The sequence below is a fragment of the Gavialis gangeticus genome, unplaced genomic scaffold (genome assembly GCF_001723915.1).
Source record: "Gavialis gangeticus isolate Ggan-Ray unplaced genomic scaffold, GavGan_comp1, whole genome shotgun sequence".
In the NCBI taxonomy this organism is placed as follows: Eukaryota; Metazoa; Chordata; order Crocodylia; family Gavialidae; genus Gavialis; species Gavialis gangeticus.
The window spans coordinates 140278393-140288722 of NW_017729024.1; the positions used below are offsets into that span (position 1 = coordinate 140278393).

At 50.4% G+C, this 10330-nt stretch overlaps 1 protein-coding gene across 1 annotated transcript in view; it reads left to right on the top strand.

The window, feature by feature from the left end:
- DEPDC1B (DEP domain containing 1B) overlaps window positions 1–10330 on the top strand; it is a gene marked incomplete at its 5' end in the record, with an annotated part of 71252 nt that overhangs the window by 45967 nt on the left and 14955 nt on the right. The window contains one exon of the mRNA XM_019517822.1: window positions 7870–8036. Within this exon, the coding sequence (XP_019373367.1) occupies window positions 7870–8036 (167 nt within the window). The remainder of the gene's footprint in view (window positions 1–7869; window positions 8037–10330) is intronic.

Here is a 10330-nt window from a genome sequence, read left to right on the forward strand (position 1 = left end):
TACACTGCTGTGGGCAGGGATGGTTGCCTTACCCCAGGTTTCTATGTAAAGAAGAGATTTGCATGTAGGGGCAATCTAGGTGAGGTAATTCAGCGAGAGTTATTGAATTGGAAACAATATTTGTATGTGTTCATGATAGTGTACAAGCTTTGTTTATTGTTTTTTGTTTAAGTCTTATCTGCAACTTACATTGTTGTTAACTAATCTTTTAGTAGCTGTCAGCTTCATTTGCCCAGCCGTGTTTATGGTTCCTAACTAAAAATTTTTTTGCTAATATACTAACCCAGAGGTGTCAAACTTGCCTTGTACCTTGGGCTGGATCCGGACCATGGGGAGCTTTGTGGGTCTAGACTGCAGCATGCAGTGGTGGTTGTGACTTGAGTGCAGCATATGGCAGCTCCAGCTTCAGCTCCAGCTCTGGACTGGAGCGTGTAGTGGTAGTGGCAGCAGCTCGGGTTCTGGACTGGAGCACATGGCAGTGACCCCAGCTCCCCCACATGACCTGTGCCATGGGGGAAGCTCCAGCTCTGGTTCCAGCACGAGACACAGGGAGGGAGCTTGTGGCCAGGGACTGTGGGACTTGCTCACTGTGGGACTGTGCTGACTTTGCTCACTCTCCTTCTGATCACTGTTCTGTGGGAGGCTACTTCCCCTGGCCTCGCAAACAGGCGCGCTTGTCTGCCTGGTGCGTGAGTTAGCATGGAGTTGGCACAGGAGGGCGAGCGGGAGGGTCCGAGTCCCTGCCTGTGCACCCCCACCCTAGGGAAGCCAGTCCCAGCCGTAGCCAGCCCACCAGTGGCATGACACAGATGGACACGTGCTGCAACCCGAGGCTCCCCTTGGGGCCTGCGGCACCCCCCTGCAGCACCTTCGAGACCGCGACCCAGATGGAGCCCATGGTTCCGGGCTTCACACAGATGGAGCCTCTGGCTCTCGGCTGCGGAGGCGGCCTGTCACTTTCAGGCTCTAGGGCCCAGGAGCATGGCCACTTCCCCTTGTGGGGTCTGCTTCCTACTGGGGACTCTGGCACGCCAGCTGGAGGAGCTCCAGGCCGCAGTCCAGAGTCTATGTGCCATCAGGGACTGTGAGTAGGAGATAGATACCTACTTCCAGGCCCTTCTCCACTGGGAGGCAGAGGGTAGACCACGGTCTCCCTCCAGGACAAGGGAGGACTCGGGGACCTCCCTTACTGCCTAGCCCAGGGGTTGGAACAAGATGGCGAAGGGCCCCAAGGCCTGCCACACCAAGGCCCCTGCCCCGCTGGAGCTTCGCAACAGGTACGAACTTCTTGCAGCCCCAGCAGAGCTTGCTGAGTTGCCACCTTCTGCAGGCAACATGGGCACTACTGTAGCTACTGCCCCCGCTCTTCCCACGACGAGACAAAACTGAAAATGTTTGTTCTGGGAGACTCCATCCTGAGGGGGACTGAGGGGGCAATCAGCCGCTGCAACCGCTTAGCCTAGGAAATCTGCTGGTTCCCAGGAGCCCACATCTGAGACATTGTGGAGAAGATCCCTAAACTCCTTCAGCCCACTGACCACTATCCCAATGCTCCTTATCCATGTGGGCACCAATGACACGGCTCGGAGCGCTCCCAGCCGGGTCTTGAGGTGCTACAGGGATTTGGGTGTGGGGCTAAAGGGTCTGGGGGCACAGGTGGTGTTTTCTTCGATCCTCCCAGTCTCGGGCTATGGGCTGAGGGGGGAGAGGAGGATCCAGGTAGTCAACCAAAGACTGCAGCTCTGGTGTCATCGGGAAGGCTTTGGCTTCCATGACCGCAGTCCGCTCTTTGGCGAGAGAGGCAACGAGCTGCTGGGAAAGGACGGCCTCCACCGCTCTCCGCTGGGGAGGAGACTCTTCTCAGCCAGACTGGCTGACCTGCTCCACCGGCCTTTAAACTAAGCCCACTGGGGGATGGGGGAACTACTGCCACTGCTGGCCAGCTGAGCAACCCTTGTAAAGCCAGCAAGCCAAGGCATTTAAGGGAACCCAGTCCTGCTCCAGCCCTGGAACAACTGGTAGGCAAGGCAAGGGTCCCCAAGGGGACACTTGCGTGCCTATACACAAATGCCATGAACTTGGGGAATAAACAGGAGGAATTTGTCCTTCTGTTTAGTGCAAAAAATTACAATGTCATTGGGATAACAGAGACCTGGTGGGGCTCCACCCATGACTGGACCATGGGTATAAACGGCTATACTCTTTACAGGAGCGATCGAGTAGACAAAAGGGGTGGGGGCGTAGCTCTCTATGTGAAGAAGAGCTATACATTCCTGAAAGCTGACATTGGCAACCAGGGTGCATGGCTGGAGACCCACTGGGTTAAAATCTGTAGGGAACATGGTACAGGGGACACAATGGTGGGAGTCTACTACAGACCTCCCACCCAAAGTCAGAGCTTGACCAGGAGTTTGCAAGGGAATTGGCTGAGGCCACATGCTCCAGGTCCATGGTTGTCATGGGAGACTTCAGGTACCCAGACATCACGTGGGATGAGCACTCGGCTAAATCCAAGCGATTGCAAAGCTTTCCTCTCCTGCGTGGATGACCTCTGTTTGATGCAAGAGGTCTACGGGCCAACAAGAGGTAAAGTGCTGCTTGACTTGGTACTGGCAACCGGGGACGACCTAATCAGTGACCTAATGATCTAAGGGAAGCTGGGTGCCAGCGACCACGAACTGATCACCTTCACTATCTGCCATAAAGCTGGCAAGTCAGTCAGCAATACAGAAGTCCTCGACTTCAGGGAAGCTGACTTTGACAAGCTCAGGAGGCTTGCTGGCGAGGCTCTAAGGGACCACGACCCCAAGGGGAGGGGAGCTCAGGAAGAGTGGTTGCTCCTCAAGAGAGCGATCCTCGATGCACAAGCTAATGCTATTCTGTCTTGGAGGAAAGGCAGCAAAAGGGCACAGAAGCTCCCTTGGCTCTCCAGGGAACTAGCAGACCTCCTGTGGCTAAAAAGAAAGGATGGAGGACTGAATCCACCTCCAAGGAGGAATGTTCCGCACTGGTCCGGTCCTGCAGGGAGCGAACCAGGAAAGCCAAGGCTGTGACGGAACTTCAACTAGTGACAAGTATCAAGGACAATAAAAAATCTTTTTTTAGGTATGTGGGGAGCCAGAGGAAAAGCAGGGGCAACATTGGACCCCTGCTACACCAGATGGGACAACTGACAACCGACGCCCAGGAAAAAGCCAACTTATTAAATGGGTACTTTGCATTGGTCTTTCATCACTCCTGCAGGATGCCCCTGTCCACTACGGGACGGGGGGGCCTGGGTGGGGGAGATCCCCTGCGCTCCATAAATGCTGACCTCATGAAGGAACATCTTGAGAAGCTGGATACCTTCAAGTCAGCCGGCCCTGACAGTCTACACCCCAGGGTACTCAAGGAGCTGGCGAGCATCATATCCCAGCCCCTGCCATGGATCTTTGAAAACTCCTGGCGCTCTGGTGTAGTGCCCAAAGACTGGAAGAAGGCCATAGTAGTGCCTATATTCAAGAAAAGGAGGAAAATGAATCCAGCAAACTACAGGCTCATCAGCCTGACCTCTATCCTGGGAAAGGTCTTATAAAAGATTATTAAAGAGGCCATTCTCAACAGACTGGCCGACAGGAACATCCTGACGCATAGCCAGCATGGGTTTGTTGCAGGTTGGTCTTGCTTGACCAATCTCATTTCCTTTTACGACCCGGTGACCTATCACCTGGACAAGGGAGAGGAGATTGACATTGTACATCTTGACTTTTAAAAAAGCCTTCCATCTGGTATCCCATAATCACCTCTTGGCAAAAATGGCCAACTGCGGCCTTGGGTCCACCATGATCCGCTGGCTGGGGAATTGGCTCCGTGGTCGGACCCAGAGGGTGGTGGTTGATGGAAGTCAATTGTCATGGTGCCCTGTGACCAGTGGGGTCCCCCAAGGCTCTGTCCTTAGACCTATATTGTTCAACATCTTAATTAATGATGTGGACCTTGGTATCAGAAGCAGACTGGCCAAGTTCACTGATGATACCAAACTCTGGGGTAAAGCATCCACACCTGAGGACAGGAGGGCGATCCAGGCTGACCTTGACAGGCTCAAGAAATGGGTGAGTGAGAACCTGATGGTGTTTAACACCAAAAAATGCAAGGTTCTCCACCTTGAGAGGAAAAACCTACAACATGCTTGTGGGCTCGGCAGTGCTATGCTGATTAGCACTATGTATGAAAGGGACTTGGGGGTCATGATTGACCACAAGATGAATATGAGCCTTCAGTGTGATGCTGTGGGTAGTAAAGCGAGCAAAATGCTGGCTTGCATCCATAGATGCTTCTCGAGCAAATCCCGAGACATCATTCTGCCCTTGTATTTGGCCTTGGTGAGGCCACAGCTGGAGTACTGTGTACAGTTTTGGGCTCCACAATTCAAAAAGGATGTGGAGAAGCTTGAGAGACTCCAGAGAAGAGCCACATGCATGATCAGAGGTCAGGAAAACAGACCTTATGATGACAGCCTGAGAGCTATGGGACTCTTTAGCTTGGAAAAGCGCAGGCTCAGGGGCAATCTGATGGCCACCTATAAGTTTATCAGGGGTGACCACCAGTTTCTGGGGGAACGATTGTTCACCAGAGTGCCCCAAGGGATGACGAGGTCAAACAGTTATAAACTCCAGCAAGACCATTTCAGGCTGGACATAAGGAAGAATTTCTTTACTGTCCGAGCCCCCAAGGTCTGGAATAGCCTGCCAGTGGAGGTGGTTCATGCACCTACATTGAACGCCTTGAAGAGAAATTTGGATGCTTATCTTGATGGAATCCTATGACCCCAGCTGACTTCTTGCCCCTTGGGCAGGGGGCTGGACTCTGATCTTCAGAGTTCCCTTCCAACCCTAATGTCTGTGAAATCTATGAAATATTTTGGCAACCCAAATGTTTGGGGGAGGGTGGCACATGCCCTCAGGGCCTCTGCTGGGGTGCATCCAGCTGTGTGAGCCCCCTCTAACCCTGGATGACCCCACCCCCAGGCTCCAATCCTTTTGCTACCCAGCCAGGCTGGGGCCCCACTTAGCTTCCCCTGCTCCTGGCTGGGTTGCACTGTTCCTCTCTTGCTGTGGAGGCCTCAATCTGGCCTCCACCCCTTTCCTCTCCCAGACTGACCTGCTGGGCTTGGAAGTGGGGGCAGGGGGAGGGAGAGGGTTGTGGACACGCGTCTAGGGCTGTGCAAAACAGCACTGTTTTGTTTTGACTTCTGTTTTGCTGTTTCTAAGGGACTATGCTTTGTTTCGCTGTTTTGAAGCACTGTTTAGTTTTGTTTCGTAGAAACTGTTTCGACATTTCACCCATGGGCTATAATGGGGAATCATGAAAATGCATATAACTGTCATTTATTTGGATGAAAATTGCAGGGCTGGTTGCCCCTTCTGAGGGTGTGAAGCCTGGTAAGTTTCAAGGAGATAGGTGCAGGGGTTTCTGGGAAACTGCACCTCAAACTGTTCAAAGCAAAACTCGTATAATTTGTTGGCAACGGCAGCCTGCTGTCATCCTGCATGCAGATGTGGGAGCCCATGCACCCTGGGAGGGCTGTGCCAGACTCTTCCCTGGTGGCATGGGCCCCTGGATTTGCATGTGGGATGATAGAATGCTGCTGGTTGGGACCAGCTCTTGCACCCAAGTCTGCTTGGCACAGCCTGCGCCAAGTGTCGGGAAGAACCCAGTGTTGGTGCTAGCCCCAGCTGGCAGCGGTGCCCCCCGTATCTGTGTGTGGGATGACAGCAGGCTGCTGCTGCTGGCTGGGACCAGAGCTGGGCGCAGCCCGTGCCAAGTGCTGGGAAGACTGGTGCTGCAGCTGGCGGCAGCAGCAGTATGCTGTCATCCCGTGCGCAGATCTGGGGGGCTGTGCCCCCCTCCCCCCCCCAGGAATAGCTGGGGGAAAGGTTGGGGAGCTGGGGAATCCAACTGGGAACTTGGGAAATGTTCAAAGACTTGAACGTTCCCCCAGCCCCCAGTTCGATTCCCCAGCTCTCTGATTGCTTCCCTGTTTTCTGATCACTTCCCCAGCCAGAGGCTTTTGACTGCAGTTTCTGCGGCAGCCTGCTGGAAGCCTGTGCACAGATCAGGGGCCTGCATCCCCTGGGAACAGCTGAAGAAATGATCAGAGAGCTGGGGAATCGAAAAGGGAGCTAGATGTCAATATCAGAGCAGTTCTTCCTCCCCCTCTTCCCCCTCCCTCTCCTTAGTTTCTGTTTAGCTGCAGCAAGCCCAGCTTTAAAACTCCAAACACTTTGAAACTTTTGAAACATTTCGAGCGCTCTTATTTCAAAGCCTCTTGTTTTGTTTCTGTTTCATTGTTTCAAGCTCAAAACACATCAAAACACCCAGAGAAATTTCATGCAGCCTTAGCGCCCAGCCCAGGATGACTAAAAGAGGCTCCCCGATCTACTGGTTGATCAGGATTGACCGGTTAGGGACCACTGATCTAGACATAGCTATACCTATGTTCTACAATGTGCATCTCCCATGTTTCTGGGCTTTGCTGATTGCCCCCATGCCCACTTTAAGTTGCATGTGCCGGGGTGTTTCTAAGTCTTCCTCAGAGGCATTGGGTCTTGGCTATAGCCAAGGCTGGGGACTTTGACTGGGGTATGCCAGTGTTCCTGCTGGGACCAAAGCTGGAGGTTTCTGGCTAGGGGCTCTTGCCCCTCTGCTCAGGGTCAAATTGATCACCATATTTGGAGTCAGGAAGGAATTTTACTGTATGGTCAGATTGGTATGGATTGTGGGGGGTTTTTTGCCCTCCTGTAGCAAGGAGAGAGGGGGGTGGTCATGGCTGTACCTGGGATCTCTTGAATAATATATTGACAACATTTCATAGAAGGAGGACATTGGTTACTATGGCTGTCCTGCTTTATCTGTGACAGGTTAGGGTGTTAGGCCTGCGTTGTCAGGGTTGACGGTAGTCTTATTCAGAGTTTTTAAATTATGGATTGTATAGGATTGCTTGGATAGGGATGATCCTGCCATAGGCAGGCGGTTGGACTAAATACCCTCTAGGGATCCTTTCAAGCACTACTACTCTGATTCTAGGATTCTCTATAACCTTAGAAAGTTTGAAAACAACTTAGCATATGCTTAGCTGTGGTTCTCCTTACTGCAGTCTGGAGGCAGTGTAGATATGCCCTAAGTGCCAGTTAATTCAAAGTTTTAATACTGTTGACCTGTAAAAGTGATACATCACTTATTCAAAAATTTTACTTTGCAAATTGGTTCAGCAACAAACGTTAAATCATCAGCTTCTTCCTGCATTATTATATAGTGCTGCCTTTTAGAGTTTGTTGCTGGAGCTTAAATCTGGGCTGAGCTTAAATCTGTTTCTGTCTAGTTCTAGAAAGTATAGTCTGTGTTTCAGTACGTATTTTATATAAGTATTTACACTTTGTACAAAGAAATTTTTTGTCAGTTGAATTTAGTTAGATTCTCCAGTCTTTACTTTTCCTTCTGGTGGTCATTTTTAAAATCTCATACATGACCCAGGCTGGGAAAGTATGAAAAGTTACAGGATGAATTGTATTGATGGGTCCTTTTTTCATCCACATATACCCAGATAGTGACCCCCCCCCCCCTTGTTTCACATCAATGGGCTATGGCTGAGTAATGTGTTTTATTCTTTATTTTCCAGTCACTGGGAAGAGCTTTATGATACATTGAACAGGTGCATAAGAGGAAATAACACTGGTTCCTTCTACTGTAGGAATGGCTTAATTTGGGGTGATGGAACTCAGTGTCAAATGTGTGGTAGGAAAATAAGGGAAATAGATTTAGTTATGTATTGTTAAGGGAAATGCTTAAGGGGAAAGGTAGTTAAGTGTCTGTGTCCCTCTTTTAATCCAGGTCTGCTACATAAAACCAACAAAGCTATTGAAGCATTTCAGGTGTCCTGTCTTCTGCTGCCACCAGAAAATCGGAAAAAACTACAGCTACTGGTGAGGATGATGGCAAGGATCAGCCTCAACAAAGATTTGCCACCTCTTTCTGATGCAGCTAATACCAGAACACTGGTAGGTATATTTCTAGTGTGGAAAATCTAACTAGGCTTACAAAATCTTTTTATGTTTAGGTTGCACATACACCATTTGTTGTGCATATTCAGCTATGGTTGTGTTCTGTAAGGGGAACTTTGTGTATTCTTTTGCTGTATACCCTCCTTAATATGCATTATGCATATCTAGATGTTTTGGGGCTACTGCGCCTGTCTTTTACTGTTTTGGGGCCTAGGTTTTACTGTTGAGGTTAAAGTGTGCAATTGTAAAGGGAAGATGGATCCCACCAGCCCTCCCTTCCAAAACTTTGAATTTTGTAGGCCTGCAAATGTTGCATAGCTTCCCATTGGCAAAGGTGCAGGGATCTGCAGTAGGAGGGTGGGTGGGTATATGTGTGTGTGGTGGAACAGGAGAGATTTCAGGCAGAAGTCATTTCTTGGCTGGTCATATGGCTCATCAGCTATTTAAAAGGAAAAATCTTTATAAGCACGAGACCTTATAGTGCATGCAAGTGGAAGCCTGATGCACATAGTAAAAGTTGCTTAAAATCTCTTAGCCTGCAGTGACCAGGACAGGATCTAAAAGAGCAGGGTAACTCTTGATGGCAGTGGCCAGAGAAGTAATCCCCAGCAGTGATCCCCTCTGGCTAGAGCAGTGATCCCTAGCACCAGTGACAAATTCCAGTGAAGGCCTTTGCACCTAGCACTTGCTATTTTGGCTGGCAAAGATGATAGAAATCCTGGAGCACAGCAGCAGCCCCTGGCAGGGAGGAGCATCAGGGTTCTCTAGAGTGGGCCTCACTACTAAGCACTAGGGCTGTGTGAAATTTTGCTGGGTATTTCGTTTCAATGCATTTCAAGCTCAAAACAGCGAAATCAAAATGAAAAAAAGGGCTTTGAGACAGCTTTGAAATGATATGAGGGCACTTGAAACATTTCAAGTTTTGAAGCCAGGCTTACTTGGCTTCAGCGGCGGTCCCAGGTGGTAGTGGCAGCCTCCTCTCATCTGGCATGCAGATCCAGGGGCCCGTGCCCCTGGGAGGGCTGCGGGGCTGTGCTGGGCTCCTCTTGGAGGTGTGGACCTCCGGATTTACATGCTGGGTGAAAGGAGGCTGCTGCTGCTGCCTGGGGCCAGGGGCAGCGACAGTCTTCCCCGGCGCTAGGCGTGGGCTGAGCCCAGCATTGGTCCCAGGCAGTAGTGGCAGCCTCCTTCCATCTGGTGCACAGATCTGGGGGCCTGCACCCCTGGGAGAAGTCCAGCACAGCCCCGCAGCCGTCCTGGGGAGTGCGGGTCCCAGATCTGTGTGCACAATGAGAGGAGGCTGCCACTGCCGGCGTGTCACGAATTTTGTTTTGAACAGTCTGAGGTGCAGTTTCTCAGAAACCTCTGTACCTGTCTCCTTGAAATGTAGCAGGCTTTATGCCCTCAGAAGGGGCTACCATCCCTGCAACTTTCATCCAAATCAGGCAAGAAATGACAAAGTTTTAGGCATTGTCATAATTCCCCATTATACCTTATGGGTGAAATGTTGAAAGAGCAAAACAGTTTTGACGAAACGAAATGGAACAGTGCTTTGAAACGAAATGACGAAACAAAACACTGTCCCTTCCAAATGGCGAAATGGAAGTCAAAACGAAACAGTGTTGTTTCGCACAGCCCTAGTACTAAGCACCCGCTGATGTTGGCTTGTGTAGAGCCCCTAGATCAGGGGTGGGCAAAATGTGCCCCGGGGGCCAGATGCAGCTTGGCAGGCCATTCTATCTGGCCTGCGGGGCCCCTATTAATTTTCTAAATTTTTTATTAATCTGCCCTGGGCTGCCTGTCATGCAACCATTGATGGCTTTCCAAAACTCAGTAAGCGGCCCTCTGCCACAAATAATTGCCCGCCCCTGCCCTAGATGGCAGCTCTGGGTAAGTCTTCCTTCCCAACTAAGTGGGCTAGGTGGTAGCTTCTCTGGGTTTGTTTGCCAGTGACTGATACTACTCACTGTTTCAGGATTCAGCTAATATTTTTAATAGCTGAACTTTTCTTCAAGGTTGTATTTGCTTCTGGTTCCCCTTTAATAAGCCCTGGTTTAGTGTTAACATTGCTTGCAAGTGTGGACAGCTGTTAACATTAGCATGATCAGTTAAAATTTGTTTTATAAGTTTGTTCCTATATATGAATGTGGCCCTTGTTACTGCTTTACAGTGCCTGGCAGAAGGGTTATGTATGCAAAGTAAAATGCACCAGGATCTGGGCCCCCCTTAGATCCCAGGGGAGGCGCATCTAGGCCAAAGGTTAGTGAGGAACTAGTTAGGGAACTTCTGGA